The sequence below is a fragment of the Falco punctatus genome, assembly GCF_963210335.1.
Source record: "Falco punctatus genome assembly, chromosome: 3".
NCBI classification, from domain to species: domain Eukaryota; kingdom Metazoa; phylum Chordata; class Aves; order Falconiformes; family Falconidae; genus Falco; species Falco punctatus.
The window spans coordinates 13,918,166-13,941,679 of NC_137582.1; the positions used below are offsets into that span (position 1 = coordinate 13,918,166).

The window sequence follows — 23,514 nt, forward strand, 5'->3', positions numbered from 1 at the left end:
ACGCAGGGCCAGTTATAAATCGGCATCTCTATAGAGACGCAGGGGGGGGAAAGCTGAAGAGGAGAGAGCTCTGCACCCAGGCACAGACCCGGGCTGCGTCAGGATGCAGCGTGGGCTGCACAGCCCGTGTAGGGAGGAGCGGCACAGCACCTACCCCTCGGATTTCCTCCTCCTGCAGCAGCAATTCCCAAACTCTACACACTTTTTAGAACTCCAGATTTGGCTTTTCTACGCATATAAATGAAAACAGCAATGATCGGGTTTATGTGTTCTGTGAACATAAAAGACAATGGAGAAATTAGGAATATTCCTGCCACATTTTCTCTTGTTCTTAAAGCTACCAGAGCTCCAAGGAGCTCGTAGGTGGTGTGGTTTAAGTTATACGTTTACGGGGCTGCAGCACTGGTATGATCTCAATGCCGGAGAATGACTCTGCCAGAAAACCAGCCATGTCAAAGTTTTTTGGGGAACAACTCCCACACCACCTTTACTGGGGTCTTGACTGCTAAAGCTACAATCTCCCTTTCAGATTTTAATTCAGAGACTTTCCCCTCTGGAGGGTTTTGAACTGGCGTCGATGATCCAGGAGAGGCTCGACGGCTTCCCTTGGACTTCAGGGAGGAGGAGCAGGATGACGGCGCCTGGCAGAGCCTGCCCAGAACGGGTCGGCCAGAGGCCCCCGCTCATACTCGGTTACGATGCAAGGGCCCGCTGAGCCCTTGCCAGAGCAAAAGGGTGGGCGGCAAAAACTCCACAGAGGGAAAACTTGGATGAAATCACTCCAGCTTTCTCAGACCAGGCCCTCACTTGCAAACGCATCAAAAACGTCTGAGTAAAGAGAGCGTTTCCCCCTTGGAGGGGACAGTCACCCCGAGCTGCCCGCAGCAAGGGGTGAGCCGACAGCTGAGGGGCTGCTACGGCAAGGAGCGGTCGGTGCTTTCGGCAGTGAAGCCAGGGCGTCCCCAAAGGCAGTGAGGGGACGCGAGAGGCCTTGGGGGTGGGAGCCAGTGCCTGGCTGGGGAAGACGGGGCTGCCGTCGTATCGACGGGTACAGCTGCGGTTATCTCAGCTGCACCATCGCTCCCCATGCACCAGCTGCCAATTACGCGCACGGAGGATTGCTGCTCTGGGCCCCAGCGGGGATTTGGGGAGGTCTGTAAATTAGCCAAGCTTTCCTCGGCACAGACCATCTGAACGCGGCTCCCAGATTCGCCTCGGGACAGAAAGGCGCACCGAGAAATTGCTGGGCCCCGGTGTTAGAAAGGGAAGAGCCGCAGCCCTGCACCCGCTGCCAAAATCCCGAGGGTCAGAGGCAGAGATGAAGCTGTCCTCGCAGCACCGGCCCTGCCCGTGCCACACCTGAGCCACGCAAAGAGGTCGAGGTCTGGTGGATCAGAGCCAGTGATGTATCATGAAAGGCAAAGAAAGAAGGTGGTAACTGCTCATTAGGCAGCGGGAGAGAAACAGCTGGACACAAGGTCCCCAAAGGGTTAAACTGATCCGAGAGCAGCGAAAAAAACCCCTTTAATACTTTCTTTAGCATACTGTTTTATGAGGCAATTAAATGCCGGTGAAGAGTTTACAAGGCCCAGTTTCAAACATTTCATTTCGGGAGTTATTAGAAGATCTTTGAAGCGTTTTGTTTATACATCATTTTACAGGACTGCATAAACTGGACCCCGCTCCGCACCTGCCTCTCTTAAACTGCCGCTCCTCGGGGACGGCCAGCGTGCCCTCCCCTGCCCCGCAGCTGGGACATTTCTGAAGCTGGGGATGAGTTCCAGCAGCCTTCAAAAAAAGTGGCCTGCCTCTCGGAAGCGAAAGACAAGGGACTCCTTTCGCAGTGGACAGCGCGTGGGACCGGCTGACAAGCCAAGTGCTGCCTGTCCCTGGTCCCCCCCGGTACCCACCGCTCCTCCATCCGGATAACGCAGCATGTGCTCTGCAGGCAGAATCCCCATCCGGATGTGTCTTTTGTGTCCGTGTCGTCATCCCTCCCCCCGCCACAAAAACCCAGTTTCCCCCAGTTTGAGACCGGAGCTGACGCGGGGCTGTTCAGAGGGAGCGGCTGCCTTCTCGCCGAAGCCCAGGGGCTCAGGACGCCCGCATGCTTCTGCCAGACACAGAATGACATTTGTTATCTCCCGAAGCCAGGAGAGACGCTCATTTATCACTGCGGCTGTACAAGGGTCCTCAGGAGAAACGTCCATCCTGCTTGAAAAACAGCCTTTCCAAAGAGCTTTAATTACCAGTATACACTCAGGAAAATAGTCGTTACTCTCTTTTCAGATAAAATTACTCTGGGTAAAAGCCACGCTTGACTTCACAGTTAGCAATTTTTGAAATAAATTACTATTTTTTATCCAATATTTTGCAATTTAAAGAAAATGCAGTCTTGCAAGCCGTCACGCTCTCGCTGGGGCCGTGCTGCTACTTGGCATTTTTCTCAAAACCAGGCTTTTAGAACCAGGCAACTACAGGAGAGGGTCATCTTCTCTCATTCTGTCTGAAGATAAACTCCAACACTCAGCTGCAGAACGGAGCACGCAGCTGCGCACCGTACACACTCACCAAGAGTATCCACAGAAAAAAGCCCCTCAAGTTTTTCAAATCTCCTGCTTTGGGGGTTTGAATCCCGGAGACTCAAGCTAGAAAATAAGCAATTTCCAATGGCAGCAGGTGATTGTGACCGCATACGAATACACTTGATGCCCACAGAGTTTGTGTTTGAGCTTTTCTCTGTCCCACAGTATTTTTATCTCCTGTCATGAGCTTCCTTCAGAATTTATTTAGAAGTGGCACTGCAGCAAGCAGCAGATTCCTTCATCACATTGTACATAGATGTTCTAGGACTTCAAACAAGAGCGTATAGAAAATAAAACTGGATTTTAATCAAGCAAACCAATCAAGATCTGAAAGGTCCTGCTACATCCGTGTTTGCCTGAAAAAAACCCAAACGGGCAAAGATCTTAGTTTTGGCATAGTACGGGTCCAGAGCAAAGTCTCGGGTCACAGATGCTATGGCCTCACCCAAATTTCATCTTTCCAGCCCTTTTTGTGTAACCTGCACTTCCATGCTGAGCAGTGCATCTTGTACAACACTGTGCCCTGCCAGTTGCACACTCAGCTGTTTTCAAGGCTTTTCAGGATGAAGCGAGGGTGACTTTAGCCTTTGAGAGTAACACTGAACCCTGTCGCTGGGGCTTTTCAATGCATGCCCATGGATGTTCTCGAGAAGGGTGGAAAGCCGGGTGACTCTACCTTAGTTATGGCTGTAAAAATGAGTGAGAGCAATGCAGCGCGGCAGACAAAAATTACCCAGAAAACTATGAAGCAGCACACATCAGAGAACCTCAGCCCCAAGCTGAGCGGCGCTGCTCACGGAGGCGACTGCAACACGATAAATGAGTGGTTCTGTAAAGCACCGACCCGGTGCCCCACAGCAGTGAAGTCAAAAGACAAAGCGAAGGCGAACAGGCAGCAACTGTTCCCTCTCCCTTCTGATTTGAGGCTAGGGATATCAGCTGAAGTCAGCAGCTGGCAGATTCAGTACAAACAAAGGGACACGGTTCTCCAGACACCACGTAATTAAGATGCAGACCTCTGCTGCCGGATCCCAGGAGTCGTCGGACAAAATCACACAAAGAAAAACAAATCTACTGAGGACCATTAAGTACCAGGGCATCACCTGTATTGCAGGAAGCCCCTAACTCACACCGGTGGTGCCAGGAGATTGCTCCAGGAGAGCAGCACTGCATGCTGGCCTTGCTCCCTTCCTCCTGCCCTTTGCGGATGCTCCTGTCAGAAACGGAGCTGGAGCAGCAGGACCTTTGCTTCCACACCTCATGATTTTCCAGTTTGTTCCCCAGACCTGTATGACTCCCGTCTGCAGTTAAATCCCGACTCATCTTGCAGTGTCTTGCAAACTACTGCTCTCCTTCAGTCAAACTAATTTTTAAGCTATTGTTTTAAGATCAATACTTGAGCCGTCAGCTCCTGGGCTTTAGGGCCTGTGCTGCCATCCATGATACCCAGAGGAAGATGCACTGGGCTCTGCAGGCGAGCTGAAGAGGGCAGGGTTCGGATGCCTCGAGGTGTGGTACCTCCCCAGGGAATGCGGCACATAAGGGAAAGGGTCAGAGGCAGAGCTCAGGGCAAGCCAGACTATCAAGGCAGAGATTGTGATGTGCTGGGTGAGGTGCTGAGCGAAGACCTTTGCTCCTGGTAATACCAGTTGTCCAGTGGAAGGAAGCAGCTGCGTCTCAGTTTGCACTAAATCAGCGACGAGACTCAAAAGCTATTGTGAATCCTGGCTCGACTGCTATCAACCCCTGATCTCCAGCAGGTATAACCTTCGGGGGGGATTCACTCTTGGAGAAGAGTGAAATAGCTGTAAACGGCTCTTACTTTAGAGTCTGGAAACAGCTCAGGAATACGGAAATATTAATGACTGCCCCCACCAAGAAAGACTGCCTGCATTCCGCTAACTGAAGAGCGATGCAAACCAAATGCAGCTATCAAGACTGTGTCAGTGCTGCTTTTGCTTTCTTTTTCTTACCACAGAGAGCCTGTAAGAGAACACAGCATTTCATTTCTGCAGACAGTCTGGCTGCAAGTAGCGACAGACCACAGGAGAAGCAGGTGTCGCAAGCAGCGAAGTGGCAACAGCACCCTCAGACATCCCTGCTCTTCCAAACCGCAAGCTACCTTGAACACAACAGCAAGGAGCCGGGGCGGAAAGAAAACACTATAAAGACAAGTGGTTTTCAAAACTTGTAATGTAACACACCCCGGACACAGAGAAAAGGTTTGGTTTTGAGACCGAGTCCCTTCCAACAGCAAGCCCGCTCTGGAGCAGCCAGGGATCCTGGCTCCTGTTTGAAGTCAGCACCCTAATACCTGCTGCCCAATGAGCCAGCCACAATGACACATTTTTTTGCTGCTTTTCAGCAACATGAGGAAAGCACAAGACCACCTGAGCTTAGAGGAAAGCCCAACCCTCCTAATTAAAAGCCATTTCCCTGTCTTTTATACTCATTTCCTTACCCGGTCTTGCATTCAATTGGTACCTACAGCATCCACTACTGCAGCAGACCAAGATTTTTGGACCACGGGCTCAGAGAGCTGCTGATGCCTTCACTTTCTCAAAGTATTTCATTTCAGTTGTTCCCACACACAAGCTGGCATCGCCACTGAAAAGCCACGCTGGCGTCTCCCCGGCGCAGCCTTTTCTCCCTTACGCCAAGGCACAGGCTGAAGCCCAGAAGCAGGTCAGGGAACAGTGCAGGGTGTTTTACAGAATGATGGAACGGTGGGGGCTGGAAGGGACCTCTGGAGACCACCCAGCCCACCCCCCTGCTAAAGCAGGCTCTCCTCCGGCAGGCTGCACAGGGTTGTGTCCAGGTGGGGTTTGGATGTCTCTGGAGAAGGAGACCCCCAACCTCTCTGGGCAGCCTGTCCCTGTGGTCCATCACCCTCATGGCAAAGAAGTTTTGCTCCACGCATCCATGACAGCGAGCACAGGAGGATCACTGCCAGGGTTAGCCTGGGGCTGTTTAAAGCTTTCATTGCTCTGCTGCCTGACATGAAACTGCCCGCTTCCATCCTTGTGAACATCCTGCACTTGGATGTAACAGAATGAAGTGTGCTAGGGGGGTTGAATTTCAAGGACTGTGCACAAGGGTACCTTGGGAAGTTCAGTCCCCAGCAAGAGGAATCCCAACTGCACCTTCTTAGTGCCACTCTCTGCTGGAGGACACGGGCCATAGTAGAGTTCATCGGATGTGCCACATAGCCCGTCTTGCTATAATGAAGAGATACAGTGAACACTGAGGCTGAAGGTGATGGCATGCCTTCGCCTGGGTGAAGGAGGTCTGAAAGCTTTTCTCTGGGAGGATGGAAAAAACTTACTCTGCTCCTTTTCTCTTAATAAGATGAATCTTGCTTCCTTTTTATGGAGGAGGACACAGCTGACTGTGGTTTAGGTGTGGTGCAGAAATTTCAGCTACTCTTCACAGCCCAAATGGCTCACATGTTTTGTAGATCTTTCTAAATACCGAGACATTCAATAGTCCCAAAGAAGCACCTGTTCCCAGTTTATCAGTTTCCACTTTTTCAACATGCATAAAGGTAACAATTTCAAGACCTTTAACAACCTCTGCTCTACCCCAGAAAATGGCATTTACTTTTGTTAGAGTAATGAGATAGGCATTTCTGTATTGGATTTACAGGAAAAAAGGCCTTTTTGTTTCCTCAAGGCTCAGAAGTCACCGTCTTAATCACCGTCTGAATCTTACGTAAAAAACTAGTACCGCACAGCAAACAGGGTGTTATTAGGTTGCTAGCTTGAGAAATAAAAACCCATAAGCTTTTTAAGTGTCTACATAATTTAGCGGGGAGTTTAGATAATGACATCCTTTGATTATAGAGGCAAAGAATCCCTTCCACCTTCCTCATTGATCAATCATATGAAGAAGTCAGAGGTAAACAAGGCCATGGAAAGAACAAACGACACCAGTGAGTAAATCCACAGCACAGGGGTATCCCGAACACCAGCCCCTGCTGTCACCGCTGTCACTGACATCGCAGGAAACGAAAGGTCAGCAACCAGGGAGATCAAAGATGTGGCCAATCTCTGCAAAAGGAATGACCACAGGAATGAGGGTTCTTCAGGCTTGGAGAAGAGATCAAAGCAGGTATGTCAGAAGGCCTACAAAGTTGTGAATAATATGGGAAATAATGATTTGTTCACCCTTGCAAAACCAGAACCGAGTCACCTGACAGTTTTAACAGAAGAGTATTTTCACTGCACAAGGCAATTTAACTGCAGAGCTCACAGCCCCCAAAAGTTTGCATCCACGAATAGATAAACTCACCTCCTACAGGAACACCAGAAACTCTAAGACGCAACAGGCACAGGCCTTGGTTCAGCAGTCCTGAAGTGCTGGAGCTCACTGCACAAGGCAAGCATACTCCTCCTCTCCCTGATGCTAATATTCTTTCCCTACACACTGGCAAAGAGTTTCTTTCAGGAGTTAAATAGCTGACCAGTAAATCCATTAGACCCATATCTACTTTTGTGTTTTGAATTCACTAATCTTCAGCAATCAACAGAGCACTCAGAGAAATGCAGATTTCAAATCTGTCAGTCAGACGCCCAACACAAGCAATCAGATGCACGCCACCAAGGTCTTGCTGGAGGAATCTCAGAGAAAGCCATGAAGACTCTTGCTGCAGAGCAGTGGTTTTGATTGCTTCCCAGCGAGGATTTGATCTCAATTTTCAAGCAAAACATTTTGGAAGAACCACGTGACATCCTGCAAACCTGCTAGGGAGAGCTGGGGAGAAGAAGGGGTCTTACAAGAGACGTGTTCAGAAGTCGTCACAGACGGAGCAGAGCACTCTCCTATGAAGGCGTATTGGTCTGGGTCACAAAGTGCAACGGAGGCAATACCACAGTTCTCTGGAGCTGCAGAAATCAGTGATTTTTTTTCAGAAAGCTGACAGACAGGTGCTCTGGAGTGTAAAAGGTTGCTCCAAGTAAGGTCACTCGCTCATTAAGCCTGGGGCCTCAGAGGCGGACAGACTGACTTGGTTATTAACTCACCTTTTAAAATAATCTTAACTACAACAGAACATTCAGGTAGCACCAGTTTGTACAAGCAGGGGATGAGCCCCTTCTTCTGTGTCAATAATGATCAACTGTCTGTCCAAATAAACTCACAGTTCAACTAAAAAGCTTGTACCTTGGGTTCCTGTCACGTTACGCTTCAACTGCCAACAGCTCTCGGGCTAAGCCAGCTATGAGCAGAGTGGCTCTAACACCACAGGCAGCTTTTTTCATAGAATCATTCAGGTTGGAAAAGATCTTTGAGATGTCGCTAAGCACCGCATCTACGCATTTTTCAAATGCCTCCAGGGATGGTGATTCCACCACCGCCTAGGCGTTTTTTAAAACAATTAGTTCTTTCAAAAGAACTAATCCAGAAAAAAACAGTTCTCAATGGCCAAACCTGTAAGTACCAGGGAGGTTCTCCAGTCCTGAGCACAGCGTTAAGCTATGCTTGTGACCAAATTATTTAAGGTCCCAGTGGTGACCTGGCATAGGGACAACCACTGAACTTCAGCCGCGGCAGCAGTAACAGCCACTAGCACATTACTAGCAAGACAAGAGATGTAAATCAAACATCAAACCAAATTTCATTTATCACTGCGCTATTCCTCCTCTTCCCAGTGAACCAGCAGAATCTGATTCATTCTATACGCTGTTCTGAACCACATCAGATGAGGATGGACAGAGTAAACTGAATGCAGTTTTTAACTGTTCTCCACTTTTCCTCTGAAAAAGTGGAGGATCAAGAGAAAACCAGACCAGTTTATTGCTCCTTTGGCAATTATGTGACTGGAAGGATGCTGAAGAGGCAAGCGACCTACTCCTTCCAGCTCTGGCCAGCCTCAGGGTACAGTTTGGGGCACAGTCTCAAACCCACCACCCCGGCAAAAGTCACTAGAAGACTCCAGACAGCTCTTCCTCCAGAATACTCTGAAAAAGCAAATTAGTGGAGACGAGGCAGGGGGAACAGGACAGTGCCGTGCAAGAAACAACTGGAGAGGTGGTGGGAACCCACTGCCAAATCGGGTGTCTCCGTAACCGGTGAGACACCTGTAAGTGCTGTCCAGATACAGGTACCGGAGAAAACAGCCCATTGTGAAAAGGATAAAGTCCTGTTACGGACCACATACACAAACATGCTAGAAAGCAGCCTACACTACACACCAGGGTTAAGAGATGCCAGTTGTGTTGAGTTATTTTAACATCAGTATGTCAGGCTATGGTGGTAATTAATTTCAGATTTAGATCACTGTGCTGAAAAACGAGTACTCCACAGGTCTTTAACCTATGGTTTGGAATGACCAATAAAACTGACTTCAGATGATCTCAAACAGTGACTAAGCTCATAAAAAGCAGCAGCGTAGATAAAGCACACAGATCCCGCATTATACTCAGCATTATAAGCCATCAAAGCAATTTTAAGATCAAGCTGATGTTTGACTCTGAGCCAGCCCAGGTCCCCCAGGACCAGACTGACATGTGGAGGCCATGGTAGGAGAGTTAGTGTTTTGGCCCCAATCTCTGAACAGCTGGAGCCCGTGCAACCTTTGCACAGGAAGGCCATAAAACAACACATTACAATTGTCCAATTTAGAGGTCATAAAAGCATGGACCACAGTCTCAGCACAAGGCTGGAAGAGCCAGAGTTCAGCCAGCAGAACTCAAGCAGCGAGCGAACAAACGAGGAATAGCGCACTTGCAATTAGGGATACATGAGAGCCGCTGCAGACCGCAGAATCCTGGCCCTTCCTCCAGCAGCGCCGCAGCTTTGCCTGCGAGCAGCCAGGCCCGGCCGGGCAGGTATCCTTTTTCTTTCTGGCTCTTGGGAAAAATTTAATTATGCACACACAGTCTTTCTTTCCATAAAATCAGGCTTAATAGCAACTGAGTTGCAGGAGCTTCATTTCCCTTCCACTGTGAAAGCTCTTGCCACTCCTTTTTGAAGTGGCAGATGCTCTAGCTGATGATGTTGATAGCACACCTGCACGCAGGCGGGCCTCAGTTTTGTTACTAGTGAAACCAAAAAGAGCAGCAGGTTGGGCGGCCGATCACTGCCACCTCCATCTCTTTGCTCCAAGCAGGGCTGGGGACCACTTGTGCTAACAGATGGTCCTTCCTTCACACACAACCCAGGAACGAGGGCTCTGGTGGGGCTGAAGCCAGAGGTAATTGTTTCTTTAGCAGCACACGAGGCAATGGGACGATGGAAACCCTGCTAACAGAATACAGCTGCTAGAGGAGACCACTTCAAGCACAAGCGTTCTCAAACGCTCGCTCCTGAGCTCCTGCAATCCCACCCTCAAGCCCAAGGAGCCTCCGCTGCATCAACCCCCCGACCAAGACACTGCTACGCTTCAAGATTTACTGCAGTGCTACGAGAAACCAGTGCCTTGACAGTGATGTCTCATTTCCAAATCCGAACCAGGAGCACATCATTACTTAACTCTGCTCTTGCTGCATTCTCACATATTTTGAAAAGGAAATTCAGCAACAAAGTAAAATCCTAATTTGTTATTTCCAGACAGGAACCAGTGAACTGAGAAGTAGAGCCCCCCACAAAACTGCTTGATACAGATTCTCGGCGACAGCGCTGTAATTAATCCTAATACCACTTCTTTCAGGGGGAAACAGCCAGTTAATAACAGGCAGAACACCACAGAGGAGGATGCAGACTCCTGAACAGGAATACACAGATGCTGTCCAGCTGCCCGACCCTATACAGTGCACAAAGAAAAAAGGCTCTTTCTATGCAGACAGACATCCATGGCTGCTCAGCTGCGCAGGGATGAGGCCCCCGAGGACAAGACGCTCCTCCATCTAGTTCCAATTCCAGCAGGCAGACCTGGCTCACAAGAGAATATAGATCACTACTGCCTCCAGAAGACTCTTTTGATAAAGAGGTTTGGCCACCCCGGCTGTAGACAGCAAAGGCACAGTCTCATTTGTTTGCTGACAGCTGAATATCCCTTCCTTTTTTCGCCCGGAAGAAGCAGAGAAAGCATCCAACCTGCTCAGGGGGGCAGCAGGAAGGCTTTGCACCGTGATTAAACCACCCAGAGGTGCAGAAAGCTGACTGCCTGGCATGCTTTCCTAGAGTTTCATAAGGTTTTGGGCATGACGATACATGGGCTGCCTCTTCGCCAGCTAGCTGTCTCTGTCCCATCAGCATGGACTGACCTTCCCAGTCGGCTTCCCTCCTGCTCCCCAGCAGCTCCAGACAGAAGCAGGGTGTGTAAGGAAGAGAAACAGGTTTTCTCTGGAGAGGGAAACTGTGTTTGTGAAAAAAGCTTTGGATTTATTGCACAGGACCTACTCCACAGGGGATCTGCCCTGAACAACCAAAACTGCAGGCATGCACTTTGGTACTGCGGTGACCAGTGCCATGGGTCTCAGACTGCGGTATCTCATGTTTTCCGTGGCAGGCAGACAACTGGACTGCAGTACAGGCATGGTCACTGCCTCTCAGCCCAGCACATCTCCAGGTTCTATGTGTCTGCCTCCCGTTTCTCCCCAGTGCAGCACCTCCAGCACTATTCCTCCAGTCCAGCCTGCACACGATGCCTCCCTTCCCATGGCACATCCATCCCAGCAGGTTCACTGCCCACAATGAATCTCCACGCATGTTCTCTTGTGCTGCTCTTTCCTAGCAAAGATGTTGTTAAAAAAAACATACATGAGAAGCAAAATGTTACTTACTATTAACTACCCTCACCGGCACGGCTTGCTGGGACAAAGCCAACGGGTCTCTGACTTCGTATCGCTACTGGGTGCTATTCAAAGGCAAGGGTCAAGTTTGGCTGTATAAAAGTTCGTGTGTAAAGCACAAAGTTAAAACTTGGTTCAAATGCACGGGGTACAGAAACCTGCAGTGCAAGCTCAAAAAGCAGCACAGAAACTCCTGTTCCAGCTTAGGAGACCGCGTCCCCTCCTGCTCCAAAACACCTCGCACTGCTTGGCCAGGCTGCAGAAACAGGACACAAGATATTACGGACTCATAAAGCGTGGTGTAAAACACAGAAAATACCTGGCCAGCAATTTCACAGAAGATCATCTTACAAATTTTACGTCTTTGCTGTGTAGACTGGGCCTCATTTTTTCCATGCCGGGACAGACATGCAGAACAGATATGCAGAACAAAACAGTTGCGCTCTCAGAGCTATTGAGGAAAGGTGAAGAGAGAAACAGGGCTGCAAAGTCCTGCCTAGTTCTAAGTCCAGGACTAAAAGCCATGCAGTTACTCATCTCCCAGATGATTTTAAGCAGCTTTTAACCAGAGCACCTTCCTCCCCCAAAGGTGGGAGGGCTTCTGTTAATGAGGCTTTTCTGAGCATGGTGACTAAACTTGGATATCACCTAGTTGGCTTCATTATGTCCTAGCTCAGCTTTTCTCTCACCTAACACTGATGGATTCAATCTTTTCAACAAATGTTCTAATGCAAACTCTATCCCCCTAGGTCAGTGTCAAATGATAATATATATGTTGCTTTTGGAACCCTGAAACCATAAAGCAAGCTACACGGGTCAAAATTATTTGGTATGATTTACTGGGGGTTTGCATACGGTAAACTAATTCTGGTGAAGAGGAATTATCCTGCAAAAGGCCAAGTTCTTGTGTCTGTTTAGATTTATTTTTGTCAAGAGAAATTTTAACTTTTAAATTCTGTTAGCAACTGGGGCCTTGTAAAAGCGGCGGGGCCTTGTAAACAGAGTCTGGTCAGGAGGAAGTGCTCTCAGCGTCCCATGGCAGAGCTTCGCGTGCTGAGCCAAAGCGAACGCAATCCCTGAAGGAGACATGGAGAAAACCGATAAAAACAGGTGCAGACACCAGGGCTAGCTTGCTGCTTTCAACAATCTGTTTAAAATTAAACTTACGGATACACTCGGGCTCCCACCGGGCCCAAGCAGAGCCGATGAATCACCGGGAAGTGACAGCCCCCCCCCCCGCCTCACCTTCCTGCCCCGCGCCTTGCACAAGGGCAGTAGCACTCGGGGAAGCTGCAGGGAAGCGCGGCGGCTGCCGGGACAGGCAGGCAGAGACCTCCTCCTGCCCTACAAAAGAACTTGTCAGGACAAATATTTCCAAACCAAGAGACAATGTCTCCATTGAGAGAGCTGGTTTGGTTTCTCCACCCTCCTTGTGCAGCCACTGCTCGAGCTGGTTTTGTTATGCTTGTAACGTTAGCAATCACTGCAATGCTTTTCCAGGGCAATGCCACAGCTGCACAGAAATCCACCATCTACTATTCTTTACCTACAGGAGAGGTATACAGATAAAAAAAAACCCCTCTGAGTGTTGCCTTCTGGAGTTGTTCACAGTCCTAAGGCAAGCGTGCTACCACACCTAAGGCCGAGCTAGAACACACTCCTCACAGAGCCACAGGCGGCTCACAGGAGATGAGGAATTACGGAAAGACACCGATAGATCTGGAGCTGGGAAAAGTACGTTATATTCAGTGAAATGTTGCTGAGTACTAGTGTGGCACCACCAGAGCCAGCTTTAACTGCAACTGTCAGTTTAAAATCTCAACAGTTCCAAGTTAAAAAGCCCAGAAGAAAACATTTGGCTCAGATGAGTCACTGCTTCAGAAGCTAAGAAAGCAGAACGGAAGCCAAAAGAAACTGCAGAAATTCTAGGTCAGTAACCTGCTCAAAATTTAGCGTAATTAATAACCACTCTTTGCCTGAAGATACCTCTAGAAGGCAACGGCCTCCTGGCTGAAGGGAGGGAGTTCAGGCGGATGCCGTTCCCCACCGCTGCAGCTGGGGCTCCTACTCCTTCTCCCGTGGTGGTTTCTGGACGACTTTCCGATTTTAAAATACCAGAAAATAAAAGCTATCAAAAATAAAAAAGGTACCGATAGCAACATTTTTAACGCAAAGCTTCTCATGCGAGAAAAAAACGTACTAGCTGTTGTAAATTAAGTGTTGAAGATACACTGTACCCTTTAACGTTAAGAGGACTTACTACAGCCAGCCTGTTAACCACTGTAGCAAAGCCTCACCGCTGATAAACTGCTGAGGGTGCTGCCAGGAGTAAAAAGCAAAACTTTCAACGCACTTCCCGAATATCATCACAAAGAAGTCAGACAAGACGTTAAGTAAGCGGATGCTTAAACTGGACCAGTAATTACATGGAGACTGGAGGGAGAGCACAGGAGCTGTACAAGCACAAGTTGTGCAGCCAGAGCCTTGGTGCACCAGCTCTGGCAAGGCTTGTAGCATGAGCTGGTCACCACTGGTCTTCATGTTTGGAAAAAGCAAGCGTTCAAGCTGCAGGGTCTTTCAGCCACCGTGACCCTCAAGGTGCCCATGCGACGTCAGGCTGCAGGACTGCCAGCCTGCAGGGTGACAGTTTCTAAGAATCGCTTTTACACTGGACTTGCATGAGAGACCATGATTTAGAAAATAGGAAATCGAAAGGGGTGCGTTAGAGTAAACTGTTCAAAGTCAAGTACAAAACCAAAATCCAGGGCCTCACTGCGACTTATTCCGCATGCACAGGAACGCCTGAAGGGGTTGTCTTTATATGCTCCAATAAATTTCACTTCACGATAAAGAGGGGGTGGGGGGTGTAAGGGGAGCAACAATCAGCACAAGAAGCCATTTTCAGACGGCGAACTATCTGAAAAGTAGCTGAGAGTAACAGCGGAGTATAACCAAGCACAGCGATGCAGTTTCCACCTCGACTCCAGATCGAGCAGGAGGGGATAGAAGCTCGGCAGCAGCACCTGTGCCAGAATGGAAGGTGACACCTTGTTTCTTTAGCAAGGGGCAAGGGGACCCCAGGCTTGATGTTCCCCAGAATGAGATCTGCTCTTTTTGCACATCTTTCTCCATGAGGTAATTAAAAGGACAAAGAAATCGTGATGCAATGCGACCCTTAACTCTAAAAGTCAGAAAGGTGGGAGGCCATGAAGAGCATTATAATCTTCCCTAAAGCTCATGGCCGTTTCAGACACTTGTTTCACCTGTAGCTTGTTTGCCTTTTCTTTTGGGGAAATAAATAAATAAAAAAAATAAACCACTCCAGAGGCCCATAAAATACCTGGAAGAAGACAAGGGACTCTGTTTTCCAGGAGAAGCAAAAAAACCCACCCTAAAACTAACAAGAAAACCCCCAGAATACATCAAGCTAAAGAGCACAGAAGTGCAGACTAACCAAACCTAAACAGGTGAGATTCCCCCACGCTCCAGGGAAGTGACGTCCTCGCTCTCCAAGCCTCAGCCCCTCAGGAGCACTATCCAGTTCTGCTGAAGGAGCTGCTGACAAGGAAGAATAAATATTTTCATACCCAAAGTTCAGTTTATCTACTTTCCATCATTTGCTGCCAGTGCCAGAGACTGACAGCAAATTATCCAGACACACATTATTACATGACAGCCGAGACGCCTTTGCCTGTATTCCTTAGTCTTTCAGGCAGACTTTTTGAGCTAAGCTGTGTCAATACCAAAAGATTTGAGAAGGTCTGTTCACAGCTGTGCAATAAAAAGACATTTACTGTGAGCATTATATTGGATGTGCCAAAGATGATATCCAATTTAAACCAGTAAAAATCCACAGAACAGCTTTCCCCCTACTAGTTTCAACCCATATGCATTTTCAATATGCTCTAAAGATCTTACTTTGACAGAAGACAAGCCGTGACCATAAACTTTTTTTATGCCAACAAAGCAGCTTATTATAAATTACACCTGGTGTGTTTAGCTAAAGTGGAGCCCCTTCCCTGATCAAAATACACCTTTAGATAGGGGAAAAAAAAAAAAAAAAAAAAAAAGGAATTAAGAATGGAGTGTTTTCAGGCACTAAGATACAGCTTTATACTTCTGGCAGCCTTTGGAGATGACTGTCACTTTCAGGTAATACAAACCACCTGTAATTTCCCACCATAACCATGCAGAGACACCTCACCAGATGCATGAGGCAGATGTCTGACCAAGGCTGAGCACATCAGAGCCCTTTGTTGTAGGAGTATGATTGCGCAGATGAAGACGACCTAGATTACAGACCCTCTCTCAGCTGCCACCTGTATAACGGGAACAACTCCCTGTTTCCACTGGTGTTTCCGTGCCACACTGAATCCAGCAGAATTTCACAGGAGTGACTCTCACGCTGCAGTTAAAGTGCAGGTCTCCTCTACAGCGGAGCAAACCTCTACTCCGATTCGAGTTCAACACGGAGAGCAAAGTCACATTTACAGTCGGCTCATGTTGCTGCCTGCTAACATAACCTGTTCAAGGGGAAAAGTCTTGCAATTGGATTCCACAAAAATCTGGAAGATGGGTACAAGTCTATCTGCGAGGGGGAAAGAGAAGAGCACTAGAAAGATACCAGATACCAAAATCTTCCCAGTGCATACTTTGTGGCATCAGATTTTCGTGCTGACCCCCCGCCCCAGAACACTACAATCATCTGTCTGATGATCAGCCACAGCACTAACATGTGTTCGCTCCTGCTTCAGGTCCCACAGCTCTGCTGAAATGGAGAATCATAAAATCACATTTTTAGTGGTGAAGAAATCGACCACAGTCTTCCAAATACTATTCAAATACTTATTTTCACTTCAGAGCACAGACCATATTGCTAATCTGACTTGACCTATTTTCACCTCCATCACTGCATGAAAAATACTCAGGCTACCATTCCTCAGATGGAATTACCTCCAGAGGTGCAAATCAGCGTTCATTCACCTTCCTTTTTCAGTAAAGAAGGCTAAGCTCCTTCAGTCACTCGTTACTCAGCAAGTTTTCTATTATTTTAGTCATTTGTGTTTCTGTTCCTGAAGTTTGCTCAATGATTCAGCACTCTTACGCTGCTGGTACAAGCGTGAGACACACTCCTCTGGCTGTGGTCAGACCTATGTCTTTTACAAACCAACAAGTAACTGAGATCTCCTACATATAGCCATGACCATCCAAAAAAGAATGAATGCAGGGTGGTTTGGTCCTGCTGCAAGCTCATTTTCAAAGCTACCACTCCTTACTCATCGTTACCTTACACCTAGCCCAACAAAGATATGCTGGTTTTTTACAGCAAAGTTAACCTGTTTCTAACTCACAGCTGAAAAACCCACAGACGTTCAGCTGAAGTTCATTTCATGCAAACAACTTCAGCTAATCCACTCCAGCATTTGAACGCTTGGTGGTTGCTTCTAGGCGCTGGTGTGCAAGACCAGCATGAGGAAGTCTGAACCCCGCCATACCTACTGCTGTGCAGAAAAACTTCAGGCAGTCACCAGTGTTAAACCTCTCCCTCCAAGACCAACACATGCCAGAGCCTGATTGACAGCCGGGCTCCTTACCAAGTCCCAACCTGCTGCAGGCTGAACCGGGGCTTTTCTCCCCCAGTTCTGCTGCACATCGGCGGCTGCACAGCACCAGCCACGGTTATTTGTCTGCATTAGTGGCCGATGAAGCAGCAGCAGCTCTGTCTGGAAGTTCTGCACCATGACTGAAGTCTCTTCTGTTTCGTGTGGATACAAACAGCTCCTGTATTGAGCCATTAATGTATTTCAAGCCTCTGCACGGGAGGATTAAGAGCCATTATTCCCAGAGCATTTGCGACAGACCTCTGTGCACTTCGTGGTGTGGTTAAGGCAGGAATCCGACAGGATTCTGGCTGCTGCCAGCCGTAGCTGTTCATCGAGAAGCAGCAGCACCACAGGCACGAGCTGAAGGTCTTAATCCCCACCGTTTCACCTATGAAATGATGGTAGTTGAGCAGATGCTAAAGGAGGTTTACTGTTGACACTGGTGTGGTGAAGGGGAAGGAGGAGAACCTGGAATAACCCTGCTGTAGAGATGCAACATGATGTAAACCAGCAGGCCCTCAAGAACATTTAAAAAAACACTTGTCAAGAAAACAAGTGACAGTGGTGTGAACATAAGGACCAGCTGATGCATTGAAGCACTCCACAGATCCAGAACTAAAAGGACCAACCTTACGTGAATCGGATGTATTATTATTGAAGAAGCAAGAAGAAAAATTTTAACCACAAGTTCCTGAGGAAATGAAGACATGAAAAATGGCTTGCAAACCCTACCCTCCAGAAAAGGAACAGCAATCCAAGTAAGGGGATTCGCTACTAATAACGGAGATGGGGAAAATGAAAGATACTGAAATGTAGACCTAAAAGCTGTGTTTATTGAGAGAGATGAAGAACCTGCAGAAGACTGAAAAAACCCCAGTTACTAAGGGCTGTGAAGGATGGGGAAGTAGCCAGGAAGAATGAAGTATATTTGACTGAGAAGCGGTTGTTATGCTCTCACAAGCTACGGAGAGCTTGCAGCTGGTTATTCTAACCCAGAGCCTGTACAGCACTTGCTCAGGGTAAGTCCCCCCAGGCAGCTCAGCCTGGCACCCTGTCAGGGCCGAGGAGTGGTGGTCCCATCGCCCTGCTCCCAGTGCTCCCAGACCTGCTACTGAACCTGCCCTGCTCACTAGTCCCCCAGTCCTTTTCGTTGTTTTCTGTTGTGCTGGCGATGAAAGCAGCTCCTGTGGCAGAGCCCCAGAGCCCAGAGCCGTACAGAGCGGGAGCGCAGGCGGCAGCCAGCACGGCTAAGGGCAGCGGGCTGCTGCTCGGCTGGGACTGCACTTCTTCCAGGCATCAGGCTCAAGATGAACACCTGCTAACAGTCAGTTGCACAACGCTCATAGTTCACATGAAACATTTGATTGTCTTACAGGAGACTATTGACCTGATCAGCTTTCAAAAAAGTGCAAACAGCATTTTCTTTAATAATTGGTCAATAACTATCTTCCTGAAAGGAGGGGGGAAGCTCCTCTGCTTTGAGAGAGGCTCTCGGTTCTCTGCTACGAGTAGAGCTCAAAGTCCTGCTGTAGGCACTCCACCTAGTGGTTTACAGACCATTTATAATTAATAATGCTAATGTTTGCCTTAGCAAGAGCCAATGGAGCAGCCAGAGAGCAGCCTAGAGACCTATCACACATTTGTGAGTGTTCCCATCCTTAATACAGGGGCACAAGCCCCGACACTTAATCTCAAAACGTGCCACAGGACTGCAAGAGCCATGGAAATTTAGATGAGCACCATGTGCTGGGACCACAAGACTGGTGGGTGGGTTTAAAGATGGCTCTTGACATTGCTTATGCTCCCTGCAACGGACAGAAAACAAACGTGCAAAAGCAGAAGCCTCCCACACGAACTTCTTGTGATAACGGCTGGGAGCAGAGCTGCCAAAAGGCACAATGCATCAGTGAGTGGCAAACTAATCGTTTCAGGCAGCTGAATGTTCTTCCAGGAAGGTGGAAAAAACAGCTTCCAACCCAGGGACATGCAGGTTCATCCCTTTGTGGAGTTAACAGTGGGTTCATTACTAATAATACCTGATACAACTTGTACAACTGCTGGAGGACTAAAGAAGACTTTGTTTTGGTTTGTTTTCTTTTAGGAAAGGAGTGCAGCTGGCTACAAGCATGTCGAGTACGCTTTGTTATGGTAGGTTTTTTGGTCATTCAAGGCTGGCTGCAGGAAAGCTTTTCATTCAAAGCCATGTCAGGCAAGTCACTTAAACTCACGTGAAAGGGAAACCAAAAGAGCCACCTCTGCTGTCTACAGACCCCTGAAACTGCAGTATTGATAATGGTGCACAAATCTTTTACCTGCTGCCATTTAGCAACAGGTTAGGAGGACAATCTGCTTTTCTTTCTCCCTTTGCAAAGAGCCTGAGGAGAAGCACAGCCTAGAGGTAAGGTTGGGCGCTCATACCTGGGGCAAACAGAAGATGAAGAGAATCATCTAGAATGACCTTGGAGATGAAGCAGGTTCTCTCTCTTCCCATGAACACCAGAGGTGCTAGAGAAGTGATCTGCAAGCACAAGATACAGTAACAAAATCCAGGAAAAAGGAGGCTCTGGAGCACAGTGTGGAGGCAGTATGGTTCCACTGTGAAATTCCCTTCAAAATTCCCCACCCTGCTCTCCTGCTGCCTCCAGCAAGAATGGAGGGCTGCTTGCTCTGTTTTCCCCAAGACCCAGAACCAAATTCCTTAGAAACAATGGCAGAGATGAAGAAGGGAGGCATAAAATAAACTTCACTAACGTATGATTCACTGTAATTTGTGGAGAAGTAAACAAGGAAAAAAAAAAAAGAGCTTTAAATCGAGATTTATAAAGGTACCTAAGGGAATCAGACATACACACCCACGTATTCATTGGCCTCAACAAGTAGCTAAAGTTCCAAGTTCTCAGTGCGATTGTACAACCAGCAGATTACACACAGACCCTGCTAACCAGGAGGGCAGCCTGCTCCTGGTGCATCAGGATTAAAGATTCCGATTAGGTGACATTAACTAAATTCCTCTGTATGACCACCATGGGAAAAAGTCACAGAAGGGTGAGCAACAGTGCCCTGATCATCTCTAAAGGTAAGGCAGTATTTATTACCGGGATTCCAGATCACCCATTTTGCCTCCCAACTCCACAGCAAATACTGGGTGAGCAGTATCCAGTGAGAATTTAACTGGGTGCAAGCAAGAAGAGCCTGAGTAAGAATATGGTATTAGAACAGAAGGACAGCAGGTGTTGTCCCAAATGACTTGAACACCCTGGTGCAGCATAAGACAAGACAGAATAGTGGTGTTTTGGCGGGGGGAGGGAGGGAATCCCAAGGAAAAACCCAGCAGATTTCAGATTGTAACCCCTGTGGCAGGGAAGGAAGCTCCTGAAGCCTTCACAGCCTTACCAACTGATACCTCCTCAGAGCTGTACTCCAAAGAAGCTTGACACCATTTGGGGTCACAGGTCTGGTTGCTGTGACACCAGGTCTTTAATGGGTTTTAATCGCGTTCAAAAGATCCTTCCACCACCCCCTCCTTGCCCTACGCAGAAAGCCTCTTAAAGCCCAGGCTATACTCCCAAGACAACTGGAAGCTGGAACAGAGAGCAAGCAAGCAGCAGCCAGCCTTCTCTCAGATAATGTCTTAAAAAATAACGTGTTCAGAAAAGAAAATCACTGGGCAAACTCTCCTCCATTTTCTGCCACCCCCTACCCACATACATACTGCTTCATGGCTATCAGCTTGGAGTCCATGCTCTCCTGCTTTCCTTTCATCACCTGGATGTCAGTCAGTAACTTGGTTACATTGTCTTGCCGAACCTTTATATCCTCATTCTTTATACTGGATACCTGGAGACAGAAAGGAAGATGTCAGTGATGTTTCCTTCCTACAAAACGATTATTTCAGCTTCAAAGTTGATACTGCAAATAATTCACCTCCCCTCTCTAGACCAACTGCTGCATCCACACCCAAGTGCATTGTGTCAAGGGAATAAAACCGGCCATCTAACTAACAAAGCAGGTTTTCTGTAGGCATATAGCTCTTTGAAAACATCAAATTCTCTCACAGTCTAAAAGCAAAAAACGGGTTTTTTTTGGATGAGAAACATAGTGCTTAGGTAAAAGTGAAGGCCCGCACACAAGCTGTTCACCTATGCAAACCTTCAGTTTGGTAATGGACAGAGACACTTACCTATGACAACCCTAAAACTCTAAAACTTTGCAACCACAAAGACCAAGGAGCACGTGCACTGCAGACAGGAAACAAACATTCTCCTCACACACTTTCACAAGTCTCTGCTGCGTGCAGTGAACTAAATATCAGGCTTAGAAATTAAGAAAGTCATTAGCTGCTTTGAGAAAGAAAATTGGGAGAAAAAAGGCAGGTGAGCTCACTGCAGCAGAAAGCTCTGCAGGCAGAATGGGAAGCCCCTTCCAGTGATTCCCGAGCAGCAGCCGGTCGCTCGACAGCCTCATCATTTCCACTACAAGTGTTAAAGCAGCTGAGGAGAAGATTCTGAGCAGACGATTTTATTTTTCTGATAAAATACTCATGAGAAATGACACCTAGGCATGTTTCACAAGAGCTGTACCACGTGAGAAGTCTATGAATCTGCCAACCACTATAGGGGTTAACACATCTCACCTATTCAATAGCAGCTCCTCTCCACTTCACTTGCCAGCAGGTCATATATCTTTAAGATCTCTTTACATCCTTCTAACGCATTTGCCCACTGTGAAAATGTCTAGAGGAACTAAATGCCTCAGTGAAAATGGTACTTATGGTTATTTGAGAGCACCATGGGATAGGCAGAAGAGTGAGCTACTCTCTCTACACATTGCTTTGATTAATATTTGGAAAAGAATGACAAAAACATGTTTCTCCAGCCCACACTTCAGGACTAATAAATTAGCCTGGAAAGTTCATAAGCATTTTTGGAACTCCTGATACCAACTGTCGCTAAAACATGTCTTCAGTACATGTACTGCAATTCTGTGTTTCAAGAAATGAGAGCAGTTGTAAAGCACATCTCTGAGTTTAAAGGGAAAATGTGTAAGTTTATATTTGGGATACACTGGAGGTTAACACATTTTAAAATAATTCAGGCATCTTATCCTTCCTTTTCTTCCTTCCACTACTACATCTAACATGCCTTCATCTGTCTCTGTGTGTACACATTGTGTGTACATGTGTTTCATTCCCTGAAGCATTTTAAGTAAAGACTGCAGCTCAACTAGTGATCACTCTCCCTCCTACTGAAAGGGACAATTGCTCTTCACTCTCTCCAGAGGACACGGCAAACCTCCCTCCATCCAGCTAACCTCAAACAGATGCTGCTTGTTCAGAAAACCAGGAAAAATATAGTGACTCTTTTTACTGAACTCAGAAAGAATTTGGTTTGCAAGGCCAGAGTACTGGCTGTTTTCTGGTGGTGGTGTGGGAGAGAGGGGAAGCCTCAAGCAGTGCCATCACGAACCCTAGTGCTGACATTAAGAAAAAGACCCACGAGCAAAAGGGACTGGTGCCAGCAACCTGAAGCCAGCTGACTAGCAGGATGGCACTGCAGCTCCTACCTGGGTGACAGGGTAGAGACAGCAAGAGCAGCTGCTGGTGTAAAACAATAATCAACGATGCCGACATCCCTCAACTCTCAGAGCACGCTGCTGCTTTTTGGACTAATCCTCTGTTTTAAAACAGTTTATCTGAAGCTCATCCTGAAAGATCTGTTGCACAAACTTACGCTGGTTACTTTCCTCTTGATGTTCTCCAGCAGATGTTCCTGGCCTCGGATGAAGTACGGATGCTGGAATTCAGTATCATCTTTCTCTGGCTTCACCAATCCTCCCTGCTCAATGTGGACAACCTTTCGAAAGCCATCTGCAAATCAAAGGGGAGAGAATTGGAGAAGAGCTTAACAGGCTAAATATGAACTTGAAAAAGCAGAAACTAGCACGAGTTACCCTTTGTTCGCTTGATGACCTGGTGCTCCACCACCGAGGTATTGCATTCTAACAAATCTCATGCTAAAAATGCTACATGGAAGGAGAAACCCCTCCTCAAAACAACAGACATTCAGACAGTAGCGACTGCTGATCCTCTCTACGTGGCCCAAGCAGCAAGTGGCAGGAGTCCTCTCCAGCCACCACATCCTTCCCCTGCCTCTGCTTCTCCCCCGGAGAGCAAACCCAGGCCACTCAGCTACCTGCCCCGAGCCACAGCTCAACAGATGGCTGAGAAGAGCAGGATCCACTTCTACATCCTAAATACATTTGAAAACTACCTTTTGCTGCTCTTGCAAGACCAACTTTTGCTGATGTTTGGCTGGCAGTGTGGGCCAGCAGGAAGAAATGATGAAATGACTGGATCTAAACCAAGAATCTCAAGTTAACCTTGCCGTTTCCTAATAAAACCCCCTCATTTGCAGGGAACTGTCGTGTTACATGAGTGAGCAGCGTCTTCTTGCCTTGCCTTTTCAATGCGGAGTAAGATAAGGGAAGACATATATTTCAACAAAGCTTTTTTCAAGAACACCACCAAAAAGAGACTCAAACATTTAGCACATGCTCCAGGCAATCCCAGAGGGCTTCTGGTTTATTTATTCAGGG

General features: G+C 47.6%; 1 protein-coding gene across 4 annotated transcripts in view; it reads right to left on the bottom strand.

Moving 5' to 3' along the window:
* Window positions 1–23,514, bottom strand: part of HSF1 (heat shock transcription factor 1) — a 72,436-nt gene that overhangs the window by 22,738 nt on the left and 26,184 nt on the right. For all 4 annotated transcript variants that reach the window (XM_080381698.1, XM_080381697.1, XM_080381696.1 and 1 more), the window contains exons 3-4: window positions 22,650–22,786; window positions 20,633–20,757 (exon numbers count right to left, since the gene is read on the bottom strand). In XM_080381698.1, coding sequence (XP_080237824.1) covers window positions 20,633–20,757; window positions 22,650–22,786 — 262 coding nt within the window. The remainder of the gene's footprint in view (window positions 1–20,632; window positions 20,758–22,649; window positions 22,787–23,514) is intronic.